Below are 19,601 nucleotides of genomic sequence, written 5' to 3'. Positions count from 1 at the left end.
CGATATGCAGCTAAGGCTAAGGCCCCCGCAGCTAAGGCTCTTTGAGCTAAAAACGCAGGGAATAAACTAAATCAATGGCTTTGTACATTTGGAAATTTCGGCCTGGGTGGGAACTGAACCAGGGTCTCTGGGCTGCGAAACGAGCACAATTCTGCGACACCACGGTGGCTCCACTGTACCGGATTGACTAAAGGCGTTGAGGAAGGAAAAATATAGGATGCAGCAGTGCGTCAAGCAGATAGCCTTGGCTAGCGAACGCTCCGTGATGCCATTCCCTTTCACAGTGCATTGCTAAACGTCGGCCCAACGCGTGAGCTCCTGCGATGCTTTTTTTTTTATTTAGCGTTAGTTCGAACGCAGGAGAGAGCTCGCACGAAAAAAAAACAACAACAGAGAAACGTTTCAGCAAAGGAATTCTTTCACATTCCCACATGTAAGCAGTCTTAAAGGGACACTAAAGGTTACCAAAAAGTCAAGTTAAAGTGGTAGAGCAATGTTCTAGAACGTCTAAGGCGTCAATATAATCGCGAACAGAGCTTTAGTAACCGAGAAATTGAGGTAAATGCATGACACGATTTGAGACCCCCCAGCGACATTCCGGTACTAAACTGATGACGTAGGATTTCCCCGTAATTTATGTTACTAATACTCAACTACTTGTATTAAAAATATCATTTCATTCGATTATAAGACGGAAGAAAATGCTACTTGTCTACGTCTACTCGATTCTAACAAAATATAAGATTTTGACGTTACCCTGTATGGGTGGTCGAAAGGTTTCGTTTTCGCTCGACTCTGCGCCGCGCACGCTTTGGAGTTTCAGTAGTTTCGGTATCGCGTCGTGCTGTGCGGGTTCTGCTGGCTCGTGAAACTTTCATTTGGAACAAGCAGCGAGAATGCCACGTCCATGTGATGTCGTGGGATGCCCGAACGGTCCGCGGAACTTGGCCAAGGGCAAGGGCAACGGCGAATCCAACGTTACCTATCACCGTGTGCCAACGAGTGAACCTCTCCGTTCGAAGTGGTTAAGTGCCGTACCTCTGCTACAACTCCTTGGCAAAGAGCCGAAAAATCGCGTAGTGTGCTCGCTGCACTTTCTTCCAGAGGATTACGAGTTGAACGCCGACTTACTGAAGTCGTCTGGAGTGCCTATCAAAGCAATACTTTCCCGTAGCGCTGTTCCGTCGGTCTTGCCTGCATTCTCCGAAGCGCAAGAACAACTGCAGGACGAAGACGGGGCGGTGAGTGCGGCATTTTGTTTCCACGAATGAAAAGCTACAAATGTGCGAATATGTACAGCCATGACATAAAGTTGCTTGTATTTTCAGGCTGAACGTAGCGAATCACAAGCCAGCGCTTCGACAGTCGACACCTCCTACAAAAGCGACGTACAGGTACGCAAAACGCGCGAAAACTGGCCATTACTGGCGCTCTCGCTCGATGACTGCAATGACAGAAATCACTGCACAAACTTGTTGCACCTGACGTGTTCGTTATTTTCTAGGCGACTCGTGACGCGGGGACAGATGCAAGCCTCTCGTCGAGCCCTGCCGAACAAAGTTGCAGTAGCGTTGGAAATACGAAATCCGTACAAGTTCGTCTGCCCGGCAACAGCATTGGTGAGTTTGCTTCTGGTAATGTTGGCATCAGCACTTACATTCAAGGAATGTTCATTTTGATCACAGGTAGTCTCATTTCCATTTACAGTAATAGTTAAAGCAATTCTCACCTACAATGGTCAGTTGAATAGCTTTTTTCCAACGTGACTTTTATTGCAGGAGTTCAAGTTAACACAACAATGAAGGAAACAAAGGAAAAGGGAACGCAGGTTTGCAGGCGAAGGAAGCCCGTGACGTCAACACCTGTGAAGAGGCGTTATAGTGCTCGAAGAGCTGATGGAGCCAAGCGACGGCGACAAACATCTAGACAGGAGGCCAGCTTTCTCACCTCACCTGATGCATCACCGGTAGCTTGCAAAGCTGACAGGCATGACACGACATATGAGCCAGACAACTCGACTTGTACCTTGGATGCAACATTAGCTGATGAGTGAGTGGGACTTATATTTTACTACATAGGAACCCATGCTCAATAATAGTGACATGCAATGATAAAGAGATGAAGTAGCAACTCCCGACACTAATTCCGTTTCTTAGAACCATTCCCCTTTGCAAAAAAGAGCTCAAATGCCATAAGTCTTGGAGCTTGACATTGGACAGTGTTTTTTGCAACTTTAATCAACACAAATTAGAGAGCAAGGTTCAAGATTACCGTTAGAATTTATAAGGAAAAAAACCCTCACAATCAGGATGAAACTTTCACAAAATTATTTCTAGCGCTTTCTATTATGAGTGTCATCACAAGAAGTGTTTCCTGGAGTAATTGGTGCAGCATAATTTATGGAACAGTACCTCCCAGATATAGTGAGGCAATTTAATAATCATGGTGTAAACAGTGTGTATTGTCAAATGCATATATTTGTGAAACCTGACAGTGAGCACTTCCTTTTCCAGAAGCGACGAAGATGCGCATGCAAACCGGAAGGACTACTTCCTTGTCCACAGCACCTGCCTGGTCACCCTTCTGAGTCAGTGCCGCACTTGTTTATCAGCTTCGTGCACAGTGAAGCTGTTTTACACTGGCACACGCATTACAGCAGAAACTGAATGTCCACACGCACATGTGCATACGTGGTCCAGCCAGCCACTTGTTGGAACCAAGCCGAGGGGCAACATCGACCTGGCAACGGCTCTGCTTTTTTCCGGCTCAAGTCCTACTAGTGCTCTCAGGATGATGCGGCTGATGGGTGTGCAAGTCATGAGCGACCAGGCTTTCTTCAATTACCAGAAGGCATACCTTCTTCCTTCAGTCACCACGGTAAATGCACAACTTCCACTTTTCATAATGCCAACCTGCAGTACCTCTGGCACCATTCAAATATGCTCAAAAGGCACTTTATTTCGAACCTGAGTATTAGTTCTAAGCTTACTTTCACCAAGAGAGAGAGAGAGAAATTTATTTACAGAAAGGCAGAGAGGTCGGCCTGAGCTATAACTTGCTCTGGCCTGCTACTCTACACTGGGGAGAAGGGACGGGGAGGAAAAGGGCTGATGAGTGATGATGGTATAAGGAAGAGATGCGTATAGACAAATTCACAGAGTTGTGGCATCTCTAAAGCCTTGCCTCCAGCTCAGTGGCTTGGAGAAAAGCTATAGCGGCACTTGTTACCAGGGCTGCGCTGTTTGCATTAGGCCAAGGACCTAGAAGAAACTCGTCTGATAGCGGTCTCTTATGGATCGCTGCAATGGAAGAGACCATTTGCTGTCGCTGTTGCGTGTACGCAGGACACACGCAAAATGTATGTTCAAGTGTTTCTCGGGCCGCGCAGTATTCAGTTTGGGCTAGTATCACTGGCACCTATCGTATGTCTATAACAGTTGGTGAATGCGACACCATGGCGAATCCGGTGCACCGTGCTTGTGTGGCTTTTTTTGAACTTGTGAGGCATACGAAATTTCATTTCTTGGTCCCATCTGTGTAACCGCTTGTGTCGTCGATCTGGTTGGGTCCAGTGTTCCAACGTACGGTTGCGTATTACTTTCACCAATGTGAACACACATTATTATGATGTTGTGCAGTTCATTGCATCAGTAATGAAAGAACAGTAAATTGGATTGCCATTTTCATTTTATTCAGAACCTCTATATCGCTGATATTGCAGCTTTTACAGACTTTGGCATTCCACGCCAAGGGAACCAACATCAATTTTTTCCTTTCTTCTATTGCTGCCAGGAATGTAACTGAAAAAAATTGTAAGTGTTGGTTGTTGCAGGAAAGCATTTCCTTCAGCCAAAGGATATATTTTTTTCATAAGGCTATTCGGTGAAAACTGGTCCTGGTAGTACTGTGTAAGCTAATGTAATGCATTGGTGGCTCAGATGAGTATGGCTGAAGAATGTAACTTCGTAACGTCAGAAATTCAGCAAATTTGTCCTGCATAATTGAAAATGTAACTGCACTACTTGGGACAAGAACAAAAATCAATGAGTAGGCGAGGACAGGCACTGCTTTTCTGATGGGTCTCTGTATTATACATGTGCTACACATGTACATGCCGTATGCTAGGAACAAAGAATTGAAGTGCAGCATACATAGAACACCAATGAAAACATGACAAGCTTATGTTTCTGGCTGTTAGGCAGAAAGGGTAACTTGCAAGTATGACAAGGTATTACTAACACCCTACATGCATCTTGTTTCCTGCCTTAAAAAAATATCGAACAGCATGTAGGAGTGCAAATAGTTACCTTCCATCCCACATAAACACTATATTTCCAATGCAACACAAAAGAAAATGCAAATGTGTTGCCAGGCAGCAGATGCATTATGTTTAAATGACTCCCTGCATGAGCACAATAACAATGTGCACAATGATGAAGTAGGCATTTTAGTGAATCGTTGTCATGCCTGTGGGGTGCAATCTTTGTTTGAAGAAGCCCAGATAGTGTGGGAAGGCACACTGTGAATGAGCAATCCACCTATCTCATTACTGCAGAAATAAATGCTGTCTTCGACGATCATGGGCATGCTGTGCAGGCAATAGCAAGTCATGTTTTCACTGGTGCTTAATTAATCTGTGCTGCACTTCATTATTCCTTTGTTTCCAGTGTACAATGCATTTACACTATCGTTTGTAATAGACCGTCTCAATGTAATGTCACAGGCTGGCCTTCTCTGCTTGTCGACTTATGGTAATGTGCAGCACAAACGATGAGGACAACAAACTGTGCAGAATGATCCCCGATATAACTACATTTAATTCCCAAAAAACGCCTGTTGGAATACAAACAAAAAGTTAGTAAACCCAGCTATTACACAAGAAGGAAATCCAGCTATTATACAAGATGAACAAAAAGACAGATGGAAACAAACCGCAAGGACAACACGGATTTAAAGATATAAATAACGTATGTGTGGACACCAGGTGCATGAAAATGTGAGAGACTAGTTGAAAATCACGTTCTCAAAAACTATGCACCTGACCAGTCCTTGTGCGACAAGGTTACTTTGGATTGTAAAACAGATATTGATGTCTGGCTGACACGCATGATTCCTCTTTTCTTTATGTTGCATGCCTCTGCCAGCTTGTGGGTCCTCTGATTTCCGTGCTGCAAAACCACATCAGCATCACTAAAAATTGGCATGTGAACTAGTCAAGGTATAGCACATACATAAAAAAGGAATCGCGTGCATCAGGCAGACATCGGTATCACATTTAGAAAGCAAGTAACCTTGCATAGTTTTTGACAAGCAATGATTTTTAACTAGTGTCACTTTTTAATGTACCTGATCATTTTTGTTGCATTTATAAGTCTGCGTTATCCTCAAGGTTTGTATCTCTTTCTACTGTCGTTATCGTCGTGTCATAGCTGGGTTCACGTATCTTCTTTTCTATTAAAACAAGCAATTTCTGTGAATAAAATGCAGTTGGAGTTCAGTGCTCGTCCTGCGCAGTTGTTTGTCCTCATCGTTCGATCTGCCCGTTACTATGAATGCAACCAACTTGCCCAATGTTCCATTCTTTCAAGCATCTATTTATGTCCTCGTCCCCAGTCACATTTTGCATCACTGTGAAGCGCACTCATTAGGACTTTCTTGCTAACTAGTTGGTTCACACTTAAAGGAAGGTTAAAACTGCATGAACAAACTAGGGGAAGCAAAGGAATACACAAGTCTGCACTCATGGTGTATTGTGTGTTCCTTCTACTTGTATTTGTTTTTTTGCGCAGTTTTAACCTTCCCATGCTCATTAACAGCATGAATTCTTTTAGCAAACCTCTCTGTCCCCTGTGCCACTTTTGTGCTTGAACTCTACTCGTGAATTCCTTACAGGTCTGGGATGAGCATCAGAAATCTTTGCTGACAGAGCTCAGCGATACCAGCCTGCAGCTTTGCGGGGATGGGCGATGTGATTCCCCTGGCTACAGCGCCAAGTTCCTCTCATACTCCTTCCTGTGCCCTAAAAAGAGAAAAATCGTACATACAGAGCAAGTTCAAGTGAAGGAGGTAAGTCAAGCAAAAAGCAGTTCAGATGCTTTCATGATAGGTCTTATTATGCAAGCAACATTTACCCCAGCCAACTAAAATATGGCATGCAACGTTGACATGCAATCCGAGCCGTTCAGTGGCTCATCGCAGTAAAGAGGTGGTCCTTCTTTCGAGATTTCTGAACTGGGTATTGCTACGATTACATTTTTCAGGCTGTATATTAATACCTGAAATACCGGGCGCTGAATAAGAAACACCAATGTATGAAAGCCTCTAACCCTACAGCTAGAAAAGAACTAGCAGAACTTTCCAAGTTAATCAACAAGCGAAAGACAGCTGACATAAGGAAGTGTAATATGGATAGAATTGAAGATGCTCTCAAGAATGGAGGAAGCCTAAAAGCAATGAAGAAGAAACTAGGAATAGGCAAGAATAAGATGTATGCATTAAGAGACAAAGCCGGCAATATCATTACTAATATGGACGAGATAGCTCAAGTGGCTGAGGAGTTCTATACAGATTTATACAGTACCAGTAGCACCCACGATGATAATGGAAGAGAGAATAGTCTAGAGTAATTCGAAATCCCACAAGTAACGCCAGAAGAAGTACAGAAAGCCTTGGGAGCTATGCAAAGGGGAAGGCAGCTGGAGAGGATCAGGTAACAGTAGATTTATTGAAGGTTGGTGGGCAGATTGTTCTACAAAAACTGGCCACCCTGTATACGCAATGCCTCATGACCTCAAGTGTACCAGAATCTTGGAAGGACGCCAACATAATCTTAATCCATAAGAAAGGGGACTCCAAGGACTCCAAAGCAGGAGGCAGCAGAAAGTTAGGTGGGCGGATGGGATTCAGAAGTTTGGAGGGACAACATGGTCACAATTAGTACATGACCGGGGTGGGCGAAGCATAGGAGAGGCCTTTGCCCTGCAGTGGGCATAGCCAGGCTGATGATGATGATATCAATACCAGCGGTGTTTTCTGTGCATTCCTGTTTTGCAGAGTGAACAAGTGCAGGCAAGTGCCCAAATGGAAAAAGAGGGTCTCGTAAGAGGCCTCAACTTTCTTTCTGAGCAAGGCGTGACTGTGGGCTCATTGACTACGGACCGCCACTCGGGAATTAAGAAGCACATGCGGCTGCAACATCCGGACATCGATCATCACTTCGATGTGTGGCATGTTGCAAAGGGTACGAAAAAATTCATGTTGTTCGCTTGCAACAGATGGCCTGTGCGTCACCTAGTGCACTTACTGAATGTACATGCCATTGTATAATGGATTGTTCAGTGGATACGTATGCTAAGAAAAGGAAATTCATACAATCACGATTATACCCCTGCTGTGATGGTTATTGCAACATGGCCACGTTTGTCGTAATGTGCTCATTATACTGCTTTCGTCACCCCATCGTGATCATGATACTTTCGTTGTACTGCCTTCATCATTCCATCGGCATCATTATTCATAATTTCATCGTCCATGTCTCATGAGTGTCGTCATACACTTGTCATGCGATCATGATCATGGCTAACCCTGGTGATGAAAAAAATTTCAGTACGAAGCATAAATTCTTTAGCGTGTCAAATTTCACCAGAAAAGGATTTCAGATAAGGAGGAACAATTGTGCTTTGTAAAAAGTCGTACTTCTTATTCAGCACTTGGCCCATTTGTCTGCGTTGTTCTTTACACTATATTTAAATTTCCTGAAACTGAACTAGTCCATAAACAAATACTACTACATGCCTGTTGTGTGCTCATTGTTCGTTCAGCTCCTACAGGAAGTTGATTTGGGATTTTGAAGGAGTGGTATGGCTTTTATCGCGGTAGGCTATTCACTGCCCTCATGGCTCCTCTGTTCATACCCCTTTAGTATTCAAGCTGTATCAGCCTTGGTTATATTCTCAGGCACATGATTCCTTTAATGAGTTTGCTTGCTACCTTGGTTCATACAATGCATACCAGTGCTGCTATATCTTTACGAGGCTTATGGTACGCAAAATGCAGATCCACCTGACATGGAGCAATAGTGTATTGTGCCGTTGCCTTGTTGCAGGCATCAGGAAAAAGCTGACTGCAGCTTCCCGAAGGGCTGGATGCAGTGCCATTACAGAATGGACTCAAGCCATCACCAACCACCTGTACTGGTGTGCATGCGCTTGCGGTGGCAACGGGGACATGCTGGTGGCAGCATGGAGTAGCATGCTGAACCACATTAAGAACAGACATGAAGGACATGGTGGCCTGTACCCCCGCTGTCTTCATGGACAATCCCGCCGCATGCGATGGCTCACTGCTGGTAGGCATAAATAACCAAAGAGCACCAAGATAAAGTGCATGAAAGAGCTGTATTTATAATTCCCTTTCTTGTCAGACTCTCCAGCCTACAAGCAAATTGAGCGCATTGTGGCAGCGCCACTGTTGCTGAAAGACATCCGCCAGTTGTCACCATCTGTTCAGACATACAGCCTGGAGTCCTTCCACAGTGTTCTGAATGGTTTTGCCCCGAAGTCAACTGCATTCACATATGAAGGCATGAAGGCCCGGTGAGTTTGCATAAGCTAATGTTCTAGCAATGAAACTACAGTGGATTATTAATGCTGAGACAAAATAATTTTCTAGCACACTGATTGCTGCGCTTCATTTCAATGAGAACTCCCAGCGAGAGCAAGGAAGGAGCTGTGATGGTGCAGAACAGTGGCGCGTAAAGTCCTCCAAGGTCAGGCAAAGTACCTCAACAGCATGTGCACTCAAGACAGCTCCCACATTTGGCAAGTCAATTTGAAAATACTTGCTGTGCTATGCTTTGCCTACTATTGCAATATGTTATGCAGCAATGTTTGTAAAAAAGGGAATGTTTTAGTCCTGCTGTACTGTCTACCAAAAGCATCGATATCTCTTGCAATGGAGAGTGAAGTGACTGCGACAGCTGTTTTTCACAGAAATTTTCTTAACCTTCATGGCAGTCTGTCCAATGAAGACATTTCGCCAGATCAGTGGAATTTTGCTCAAGATTGCCATGTACTGCCAAAAGCTGTACATCATAGAGATGTGTCACTGAAAGGGTGCAATGACAGACACTTTGCGATACATAACGTGGAACATTTGAATGGCCAATGCTTCCGGAGCAACAATGAAGTCAAAGAGGTGAAACGTTTCCTCAATGGGCTGGCGGCGGAGGTCTATGACATTGGGGTACAAAAATTGGAGCACTCTGCAAAAATGCGTAGAAAAAAGATGGCGATTATGTAGAAAAATAGAGTAAAGTTTCACTTTTCCAATGATGTTAATTTTTATGAGATTAAACAATGTTGTCTGTTTGTGAAATTGATGGTAACCTTATTCCTGGATGAACTCTAGTATATGCCTTAGGACGTCCCCCCTTTTAGGTGTGTGCAGGTATGAAAGGGAAGAAATGCAATAATCTGTTGAACTTTTCTTTTTTTTAGACTATGTGAAAGACCTGCACAAGAAAGTGATGGAGCTGTGCGCAGAGTATGAAACATTCTCCAAAGCACTTGCACAAGTAGAGGAAAGTGTTCCAGCTGCATTCTCATCTCGGAATGACCAAAGAGTGCCCAAGAGAGACCTTGTAGCTGCACACAAAGCACGGTTCCTCAAGTTCTGATGCAGTGCACAGATCGGCATCACACATTTTCTTGATTGTTCCCTGACCGTTAACAATGTGCTCATTTTCAAAGTGATCATTTCATTCCAAAAAGCACTAGCCGCAACCCATACGATACAAAAATGTTAGCTTGTATGCTAGTTAGACGGGCAAATGTAGCTTCACTTTGAGCGAGTGCACCGTTAGTGTGGTTGTAAGAAATTACATTGTTGTGTCGCTTTAGAAAACAATGCCAAAACAAAGGAAACAGCCGGACAAAAGAGAACATTGTTATTTCCTGTTCTGATGAAACGTGTAAACAATATGTCAAATTGCTTGATTTCCTAAGTCCTGGTAAGGAAAGAGTTAAACATGCACACATGATTCTTCCTACTCTGCCATATCGCTGGCATTCTAGTCATCACTAACTTTTCCATTATGTCTTCAGTGACGAAACACATCATCAACAAGAATACAGAATGTTTTACTGCTCAGCACTTTAGCTTTAAAAAACCAACAACCTTGTGACTAGTGACACCTGCTGACAGGTAAGCAGAACATTTTTCGATATCTGATGAGGAACTCAAATGTGCACTGCGATTTATCGATGACACTGTGCTGCTTCCACAATTTTCTTTCCCTCTAAGACTCTGGGTACTTGAATCCTGTGGGCGTTTCTGTGGGAAACGTCATCCGAATTTTCGCGACAGCACACGATGGCAACACAAAACGTTCGCCTTTTCGAAGCCGTCCCCACAGCCAGCGCACAAATTGCCTGTACGCTGTGTACCGGTACCTTCTGTAAAGAAAAAAAAAATACAAAACAATTATTACACACTTGCATAGAAACATTGAGTGAATTGAAGGCACTTCACTTGGTTGGATGGATTGATGCTGTGAGTAGCCTCTGTGGAAGAGGCTGCAGGCTATGGCCCCCAAGCATTTTTTTATTGATATTATTAATACAATTTTTTGTGGCCTCAGGTAAACTTGCATCCCATGTTAAATAAGTGCCCTCCAGGCACTGAAAGTAAACAAGCACAGTTGTAGATCTATTCGTCAGCCAGCTGGAGTATAGTGGCTTTACTTCACAAGCCTAGAAGGGGGTGCTCTCTCCCTACAATTTTTTTTTCTCATAAAACTGCTCCATGTTCAATGTAAATACATTTATAATGTCTTTTTAAGTGGCTAGTTCCCTGCTCATATATTACGTTACATAATGTGCCATGACTTTACTTCAACATTAGGTAGCAGTCGACAGCCAGTGTACAAATCCAATGTGATATCAGTTTTTCATTGTTCGCATGTTTACTATAACATGAATGTGTTGCTCACAGTTCTATTAGGAGGTTCCTGTTGGTGTCAGTGAATCCATCCATGTCAACCATGTGTATTAGCAATTTTTTAAAAACACGAACTATTCTTCTACCCATCCGCTACATCTTGTTGCCGCCCATTTTGCCACTTTCAACCCAAAGATATTTTGTACGCATAAACCTTGACCTCTTTTGCCGCATTACTTTATGAATGAGCATACTCAACTGTCCATTTGTACTTTTATTTTGTATATCTAGCATTCTAACTGTCATTTTTAATATGTAGCAGTCATTATAGATCAATAGTCCTTGTAAATAAATACAGACTTATCTGCTGTTTGTTGGATTTCTTCTAAATTCCTAACCATCCTGAACTGCTTCTATCACTGCATGAATAAACAAAGTGTTTTGCCAAACAGCTGTTTCAACATCTATTAGCTTTGCTGTTGAGACATGTCATGCAGTATGTGTACATCAAGAGGCTTAGTGGCACAATGTCACAATGAGAAGGCTGGCTAAAAAAAAATAGAAAAATGATGCCTACAGACAAACCGACTAAGTATTCCTGAGTGAACCCTTGACAATTCCAAAGTGTGTGATGAGGCCACTATGGCAAATAATGTTAATAATGCAGTGCGCATGACCATTATAAATGAGACAATGCTTTGATGTGCAGCTGTTTCTTAACCAATGCTGAAATTAGGTGCACCAGAGGAGTAACAATCTGGGTGTAACAACTGTATGCAATATGAATTGCATTAAGAGCATCAGAAACATATTTGGATTCATTTGGAAGATCAACTTTACAACAAAAAACTATAGACGTCTCCCCGGTGGTACCTGCGGCCTCCTGGATGAGCATCAGCTTGATCAAACTATATGTATGCCAGGCACATACCCGGAATTTTTTTTCTGCTAGGAGGGGGAACACCCAAGGTTTCTATGCAAAATCGGGGGCGGGTCTACTTTTACTAGTACAAACTTTAAAATTTTCCATCGCTCACTTAAAGGCGCGTCGCAAACCCACAAAATGGAAAAGAAACAAGGTGAAGAAGAAGAAAGAAACAACAAACTCACGCAGGAAAGAGGCACAGAAATGGCACTGCCAAGAACAAGCAAAATGAAGATTTCTAGTAGTGTTTTTCTAAGTAGCTCTGGATGAATTATAGTGAAAGATGTGTTTGCAGAACAATCGCAGTTCTTTTAGGTCCCCCGTTTCCTGCTCTACCAAGTGAAGTACTAAGGCCCCTGGAGTTTCACACAATAATTACTAGATAGAACTCTGGGGGTCGTGTCTAAGGGAGCTGCAATGGGAGCAGTTGAGCCAGCATGGCAATTATGGGAAGTACACGGATTTGCCTAAACTTCATTCTTTCGGCTTCATACAGCTTTGCAAACTCGTCATTTTCGACAATGTACCGCACAGTAAATAATTAAATAAACAAACATTATTAAAATTGTACGACCGCAGGATTCAAACACAGGACCGCTAGGCATAGACGTTCGATACTGAAATCATTATGCTGCGGTGGTCCGCATCGACACGTGACAACGCCCTCATGAATTTATTGCGGGCACGCCAGTACTTTGAGATGCTAGGCGCGTTTCGATTTGGCCACCTCGACAAGCTGAATCGTTGCAATTAGCAGTGATTGTTTGCGTTTGTAGCATCTTCTGCACTTGGAAAAGTATACATTGCTTTGAAATTTATGACAATGAATGCATACAAGTTGTGGTAAACAAATCCACAAACACGAAGATCAGACAAATACGTGTACTTCCATCATTTCTATGGTGGCTCAACAATTGAAGCACCAGAGTTACTTATTGTTCGAAACTCTATGTCAAAACCGACTCGTAGTGTTATTTGGGAAGTTGTGTAATGATGCGTGGCCGCTAGTCCCATACAACCGTGTGGAGCACAGGACGCTATGGTTGTAGACGTACTGCGCCCACCGTGGAAGGTTATTATTATGGGGTTTTCATGTGCCAAATCCACTTTCTGATTATGAGGCACGCCGTGGAAGGTTAGAAAAGCGCCCACATAGGCACAGCAAATAAGTGCCTACGTCGGGCGGCTTGACTGATAACTGTAGAAGAGCAATTCAAAACGCACGGAATCATTCTCCACTTCTGGCGGCGTTTTCTCTACTTCCTTTTTAAATAAAAAGAATTTCATCCATAAATATTTTCGTAAACAACGGCTTAATTTTTTCCATTTTCGCAACTCTTTTTCCCGTTGCCACTTTTCCACGAAAAATACTCTACATTCAAGGGAAAAACCAGACGAGGTAACAGGTGACATTCACATTGCTTATGGGTTCAAGAGTTATTGCAAGGTTTGATTCAAATTTTGAAATTTTTAGGGATCACTAGGAAATGTAGATCGATGAAAATATATCAATGGGGCCTTCCTAATGGCAGCACCTTCAGATTTTGAAACAAACATCAAAATAATGAGAAAGGCGAAAACATTCCGCCATTCTTTAGGTGGGAGAATATCGGTCTATTTCATGCCCTCAGTTCAGTGACTTTTACCTTTCCCTTGACCTGATCAGGGATCGCTTCTATGCCTTGGCCATAACAATACTGTAACAGCAGCCCAGTGTTGACCACGGAATAGCTGGCAAGTCTCAAGATTGATTTGGCGGTGCTTTAGGCGTGGCCGGGAGGAGAAAGGGGGCACCCCCCCCCCCCCGGGCCCCTCCTTGGGTACGTGCCTGATGTATGCTCTCCTGCCCTACACACCCCTAGAGATTTGATGTGCAAAAAATTTTCATTTCTGATGCCAACAATTGTCGACTGGAAGTCTTGACCTTGCTGTGTTTGCAAACTAATTCTGCTAACACACTGAAAGAAATAGTTCATGTTCTCTGTTTGTCCCTTCCAAAACAACCCGAGTAGGCGAACAGCATTTAAAAAAGTTGACATGTTTGCTTGGTTAATAAGCTATGTGTTTTAGCGATCCACGTTTATTTCATTGGTCCAAAGAAAGCTGTGCAAGAACAAGAACTTACTTGTGCATTTCATCGTCCATGGTGTGCCCCCATGAACGAAGTTCCAGGTAGGCCACACGGAGCACGGCAACGTTCAAACACAGAACATTAAAGTCTGGATGTTCCGTGATGCAACCCTGCGGTTGGGCGAGACTTACGGGTGCACCCATCTCGCGACAGCACAGACACTCGTGCTCGAGGAAGTTCGCGAGCACCTGGCAGTGCCCACATTCGCACCTGTAATGTGTAATGCAAAAGTAACAGCAATGCACGAACCAGAAGCCGGTACAGATCACACACGCAATTCGCAATGTTGCGTCCGGCACTGTTGACAGCTCGACTCAGGTCCATCCAACACGAAGCTACAGGCACCGTGCTTGTTTAGGGCTTGGCCCTGAAATGCTTTCAATTGTTAAAACACGAAAATGACACGCCGCGCCATAGCTGGCCGCAAAGGAGAAAACGAGCAGGTTTCGATTAGATTTAACTGCGCATTGCGAATTGCAGGTAACGTTTCTAAGCGACCGATGCAGCACGTAATAACAAGCATCTGTACGTACCAGTCTGTGCTTGAAAGTCGGGACGGCATGTCCATACCGTCTTCTTCGCCCGAGGTCGCATCGCTGCTCCCCTCGATGCTTTCCCGCTCCGGAGAGCCGGTGTCGAGGGCGCCGTCGTAGTACGCAACGACGCCGGCAGCGCGAGCCCTCAGCAGCAGGTCGCGCTCGTCAGTGCTCAAATCGCTGAAGTTGAGCCCAGCATCGCGAGCCAATGTGTCGTTGTCAGGGTCCATCGCGACGAGCGTCGAAGTTTACGTCATAGAATGAGGTACCAGCTTATGGTCGCGCGTTTCTCGTTCCGCTAGCCATCATACTGCCGCCATGCTGCCGCTTTCACTCTGCTGTTGGCTCTGTCTTGGCTCCGTTTCTGGCCGCGCGTTCGCGTTTTGCGCAGAAAAGCCGTAGCGCCGTCTGTGGACGCCGTTCCACTCACCGACGGCGCAACGTCACTATGAGACCGTGATGTCACTTCTCCTCGATCGGAGGGCGGGCGATTTAAACTGTGCTAGAGGCACGCGGACGCTTCAAAAAGCATTTTCTCTTAAAATAAGTCTCTCCTTGGCACGAAACAAGCGTTTCGAGGTTTCTGGGGTGGTATTTCAACAGTCCACGTTGAATTAATAGTAACCTTTAGTGTCCCTTTAAGTATCTCTACTAATTTTTTTTTTGTTCTCTTGCTGTACATTTGTCTAGCATATTGCGTATACGAAATCTAGAAGGCAGCATCTTAAGACTTATCCGGTTTTCAAGCGACCGCAGAAAGAAGTCGCCCGTCGGAAACTAATTCCTACTGTAGCTAATTGCAAATAGCCACTAATTTAACCGCCCAATGCGATGGCTGCTGTATTTTGAGTAACACGCCTAATCAAACTGTGGAACGTTTACAGAGCAGGAAAGGCGATTGAGGCGCCGTATGCCGTCGTGATGGATAGCACCGGCACTAATCTCTCTGATAAGTACGGCAATTTTTTGTCTGGCATTGCCCCAGGCGAAGTACACTTTTCTTGTATTGAGGAGCTCGAGGCAGCACTAGCTCTCTGCAGGCGCTCATCATCTCCGGGCCCAGATGGTATATCATACCGAGCCTTGTGCTATCTCGGAGAATCCGCACGGATAGCACTATTGAGTCTCTACAACACCTCATGGCAGGAGGGAAATGTTCCTGACGAATGGAAAGTGAGCCGCCTGGTGCCAATCTTGAAGCAGGGCAAATCCCCGCTAGAGCTCGCCTCTTACCGCCCAATAGCGTTGGCCAGCTGTGTAGGAAAGATAATGGAACGGATGATCCTTGGCCGCCTGGAATGGTACCTTGAATACTACAAGATTTATCCGAATTCCATGGCTGGTTTCCGACGTGACCGCTCTTCCATCGACAATGTAGTTGATCTCGTTTCATATGTCCAGCACGAAAGGTCCCGTAAACGTTTATCTGCAGCTTTATTCTTAGATGTGAAAGGGGCATACGATAACGTATTACATGAGGCAATTCTCGACGCTCTTGTGACGGTTGGCCTAGGTGGTCGAGTATTTTTGTGGATCGCAAGTTACCTTTCTGCAAGATCATTCTATGTGTTAACCAACGATGGCCCAACTACGCGACGCTACGCCAGCAGGGGCGTTCCTCAAGGCGGTGCTCTTAGCCCGACGCTATTCAACCTCGCTCTTATTGGGCTTGCTGAACACTTGCCAACTACCACCAAAATTTCAATATACGCAGATGACATCTGTGTCTGGACTTCGGCAGTCACACGTCCTCAGGTACGTGCACGGCTTCAAAGAGCGGCTACTTTGACAGCGAGCTACTTGTGTGAACAAGGTCTGAGCATATCGCCAGAAAAATGCGCCCTAGTAGCATTTACTCGCAAACCAATGACGCCTTATGTCATCTCAATCAATGGGCGGACCATTTCCTATGTCAGAACCCACAGATTTCTTGGCGTAATTATCGACCTAGACCTCAGTTGGAGCCCACACGTGGCCTACATGAAACGGCGCCGGACAGCAACCTCCCAGTTGTTTAAATACTTGACAGGAAAGACGTGGGGGATGTCAGTAGACGCAATGCTGAGACTCTACAGAGCTCTCTTTCTCGGTTTCTTAAGATACAGTCTACCTGTACTGACCAACACCTGCAAGACAAATATTCGTGTCCTGCAGGCAGCACAAGCCCAAGCACTCAGAGTTTGTCTTGGTTTGCCCAGATGCACGTCAACTGAGGCAACTATTGCGATTGCTCGGGACCATCCAATGCAAACTCACATCACGGTGGAAGCCCTGAGAACGCATATCAGACATTTTGCACGTGCCCCCTATCACCACCTTGCAACACTACCTTCAGACAGGCACCAAGCATCATTCTCAAAAACTATCGTCAAGTACAACGACAAACTTCCCTCGGGCTTTACCGCTCCATCTAAGCCACCGATACCCCCTTGGTGCCTTGTCAGCCCCACAGTCCATCTCAGCGTACCAGGAATCGGGAAAAAGTCTGAGCTGTCGTCGCCTGTGCTCAAACAACTGTCTCTGCTTCTTCTGCACGAGAGGTACACGGAGAGTGCACATATTTATACAGATAGTTCCACAAACATCCAGTGTTCGTCCGGTGCTGTGGTCGTCCCAGAAAGAGGTATTACCATCAGCTTTAGGACTGACCACCCAACGACATCTACATCTGCGGAACTAGCTGCTCTTCGCGCTGCTCTTAGTTTCGTCAATCGGGAACCACCTCGACAATGGTCAATTTTCAGTGACTCCAAGGCAGCCCTCCAATCTGTGCTATCAGCTCTGCGTCGCGGGCCATTCGAACAGCTCGTGCTCGATATTAGATGCCTGCTTCATACATCACATGAGAAAGGACATCACGTGACGTTTCAGTGGCTGCCAAGTCACTGCGGCGTCATAGGAAATGAAGAAGCTGATAAAGCCGCTCGGACAGCTCTTGAAGACACACAGGAAGAGGCCATACCACATTCGCGGTCCGACGCAGCCAGCAGACTTCAAGTGCTTGCACGGGAGATCACGCTCTCTCTATGGTGCACACCAAGCAGCCAGACCAACCGCAGCAATCATCAACACGACCTGCCTTCATTGATGCGTCTCTGTATGCCAACTGGACTCCGCCGAAGTGAGGCCACCCTGCTTTATCGCTTATGGCTAGGGGCGGCCTTCACGAAATCCTACTCGTTTCGCATTGGAATGGCCGATAACGCTCTCTGCAATGTCTGTCTTTGCGAGGAGACGCTGGAACACATTCTGTGCGACTGTCCTGAATATAATGTTCAGAGACAGTCCATGGCATCTGTTCTAGCGCACCTGGACAATAGACCATTGTCAGTTGCAACCATTTTCACACATCGCCGACAGAAGACATCGCAGCTCAAGGCGACGAAGGGACTACTTCGGTTTATGAAGGATACGGGCTTGGACAAGCGGCTGTGACAGTGATATCGCGTACTGCGCAAGAGTGACGGACTGTAACTGACGATGTGTTCGCGGTGTTATGTGCTCTCTCTCTCTCTCTCTCTCCTCCCATCTTTCATCTGCCCCATCCCGCTCCCATGTGTAGGGTAGCAAACCGGTTAAGCGAAACTGGTTAACCTCCCTGCCTTCCTTCTCCACTTTTTCCTTCCTTGTATTGTGTATTCAACGTGGAATCAAGCAATTCACTAAAACAGAATAACTAAAAATGTGCTGCCCAATTACGTCTGCGCCAAATTTGAGCACATTAGCAAAAACGAACCAGCGATGCCACGAAAAGTAATGCTTCCAAGTCACTCGAATTTTCCAAAACAGTCAGCGTAACTAGATATCTCAAAACAAGCTAAGGTGGTGAAGGCCTTGGATTTTTTTTCTTTGTAAGTGTGGAGTTATATTTTATCCAATAAATGGCAGAAGTGCTGAGCTTTCTCTCAGGGAATGTTTGAAGGCACAGTGTAAGTCGATGAAAAACGTCTGGCTCGCCATTTAGGCGTCACCTGCTAGTTCTTGTCGCATGGTATACAAAACAAAATCACGAACAGCACAGAAAAACACTGAATGCAGTCGAAGAGTGCAAAAGCCCACTAAGATCTGCACGCGAGGGCACTATGCCAACAAATGAAATACAAGAATTTGCGCTAACGTGCACAAGTGCACTGCCTTTGCTCATTCTGGAAATGTACTGCTGGGCAGTTTTAAACCTGACAGTGATAGAAAACGTCCATTACCAAGGCATACAATGGAGGAAAGCCAGCATCTAGGCTGTGGAACTTCTCTCTTACAAGAACGGTTGTCCAAACTTCCGCTAGCCCATGCCACTACCTTTTTCAATCATTCATTGCTTGCTTCTGTCTTTTTGATGGCAAATTTTTATCACTCACCCCATGCGAACGTTCCTTTTTAGTTGTATTGTTGACGAAAACTCAATACAGTGCCGGCAAGCGTAGAGTAACTATTTGGTAACGAAGTCTGGTTCAGGTCGTAGAAAAGCATCCACTGTGCACACGTCGATTTGTTCGTTGGCTATTCTTTTGTAAAATAACTTATTTCCCGTTTTCACCGCAGACACCGGCGAACGGCGTCTCCGAGAATAAAAATTATGCTGTCCCTGTCGAATGCAGCTGCCTTTACGTGATGTTTTTTTCCACTCGGGGTGGACTTCAATGTGCCGGGAATCGTGTTTGCGCGAGGGAGCTGTGTCTCTATTCTTTCGTTATAAAAAAAGGAAAAATACCATGATGAATTGGTCCAAGGAAACGTTTATCATGAAACATTAGACAAACGAGGCGCTGACTTCCTGCCGGATTGGTGACAGGGTGCCTGTATCCGTGTTGGCAGAGGAAATTACCTTGCTTTTTTCACTGTCCTGCTCCCTACGCTGCCACGCTTTCTTCACGCTCGTTAACATCAGAAGGCGTTGGCCGTGATAGTCAACACGATTTTCCTTTGATACTGAGAGTGCAGCCGCGAGAAAATTTAGACCAGCTCTCTCTGTGCTCGCCAGTTATAGTTCCTTCCGTCGGCACATATTTGCCTCCTGGGTGCTTGCTGTCGGAGAGTACAGATTTCAGTGGTGCGTCACTTTACATATATTTTT

At 45.0% G+C, this 19,601-nt stretch overlaps 2 protein-coding genes across 2 annotated transcripts; one reads left to right on the top strand and one right to left on the bottom strand.

Annotated features, from left to right (window-relative positions):
• Nucleotides 1-777: 777 nt before the first annotated feature.
• On the top strand, nt 778-9,821 carry LOC135903577 (uncharacterized). Its single transcript, XM_065433899.2, has 10 exons — nt 778-1,241; nt 1,329-1,394; nt 1,505-1,619; nt 1,779-2,049; nt 2,514-2,877; nt 5,893-6,066; nt 7,054-7,240; nt 8,105-8,347; nt 8,423-8,594; nt 8,671-9,821. The coding sequence occupies exons 1-10, from the start codon at nt 897-899 to the stop codon at nt 8,831-8,833; spliced, it is 2,100 nt and encodes a 699-aa protein (XP_065289971.2). The 5' UTR covers nt 778-896; the 3' UTR covers nt 8,834-9,821.
• Nucleotides 9,822-10,256: 435 nt separating this feature from the next.
• LOC135903600 (P2X purinoceptor 7-like) lies at nt 10,257-14,635 on the bottom strand. The gene is made up of 3 exons (XM_065433916.2): nt 14,528-14,635; nt 13,989-14,204; nt 10,257-10,454 (listed from the first exon to the last, which is right to left on the bottom strand). Exons 1-3 carry the CDS (start codon nt 14,560-14,562, stop codon nt 10,298-10,300), a joined length of 408 nt encoding a protein of 135 aa, XP_065289988.2. The 5' UTR covers nt 14,563-14,635; the 3' UTR covers nt 10,257-10,297.
• Between the last annotated feature and the right edge of the window lie 4,966 nt (nt 14,636-19,601).

The sequence above is a fragment of the Dermacentor albipictus genome, chromosome 1, assembly GCF_038994185.2.
Source record: "Dermacentor albipictus isolate Rhodes 1998 colony chromosome 1, USDA_Dalb.pri_finalv2, whole genome shotgun sequence".
NCBI classification, from domain to species: domain Eukaryota; kingdom Metazoa; phylum Arthropoda; class Arachnida; order Ixodida; family Ixodidae; genus Dermacentor; species Dermacentor albipictus.
The sequence above is the reverse complement of the archived record's forward strand: the minus strand, read 5'-3'. Positions and strand labels throughout refer to the sequence as shown.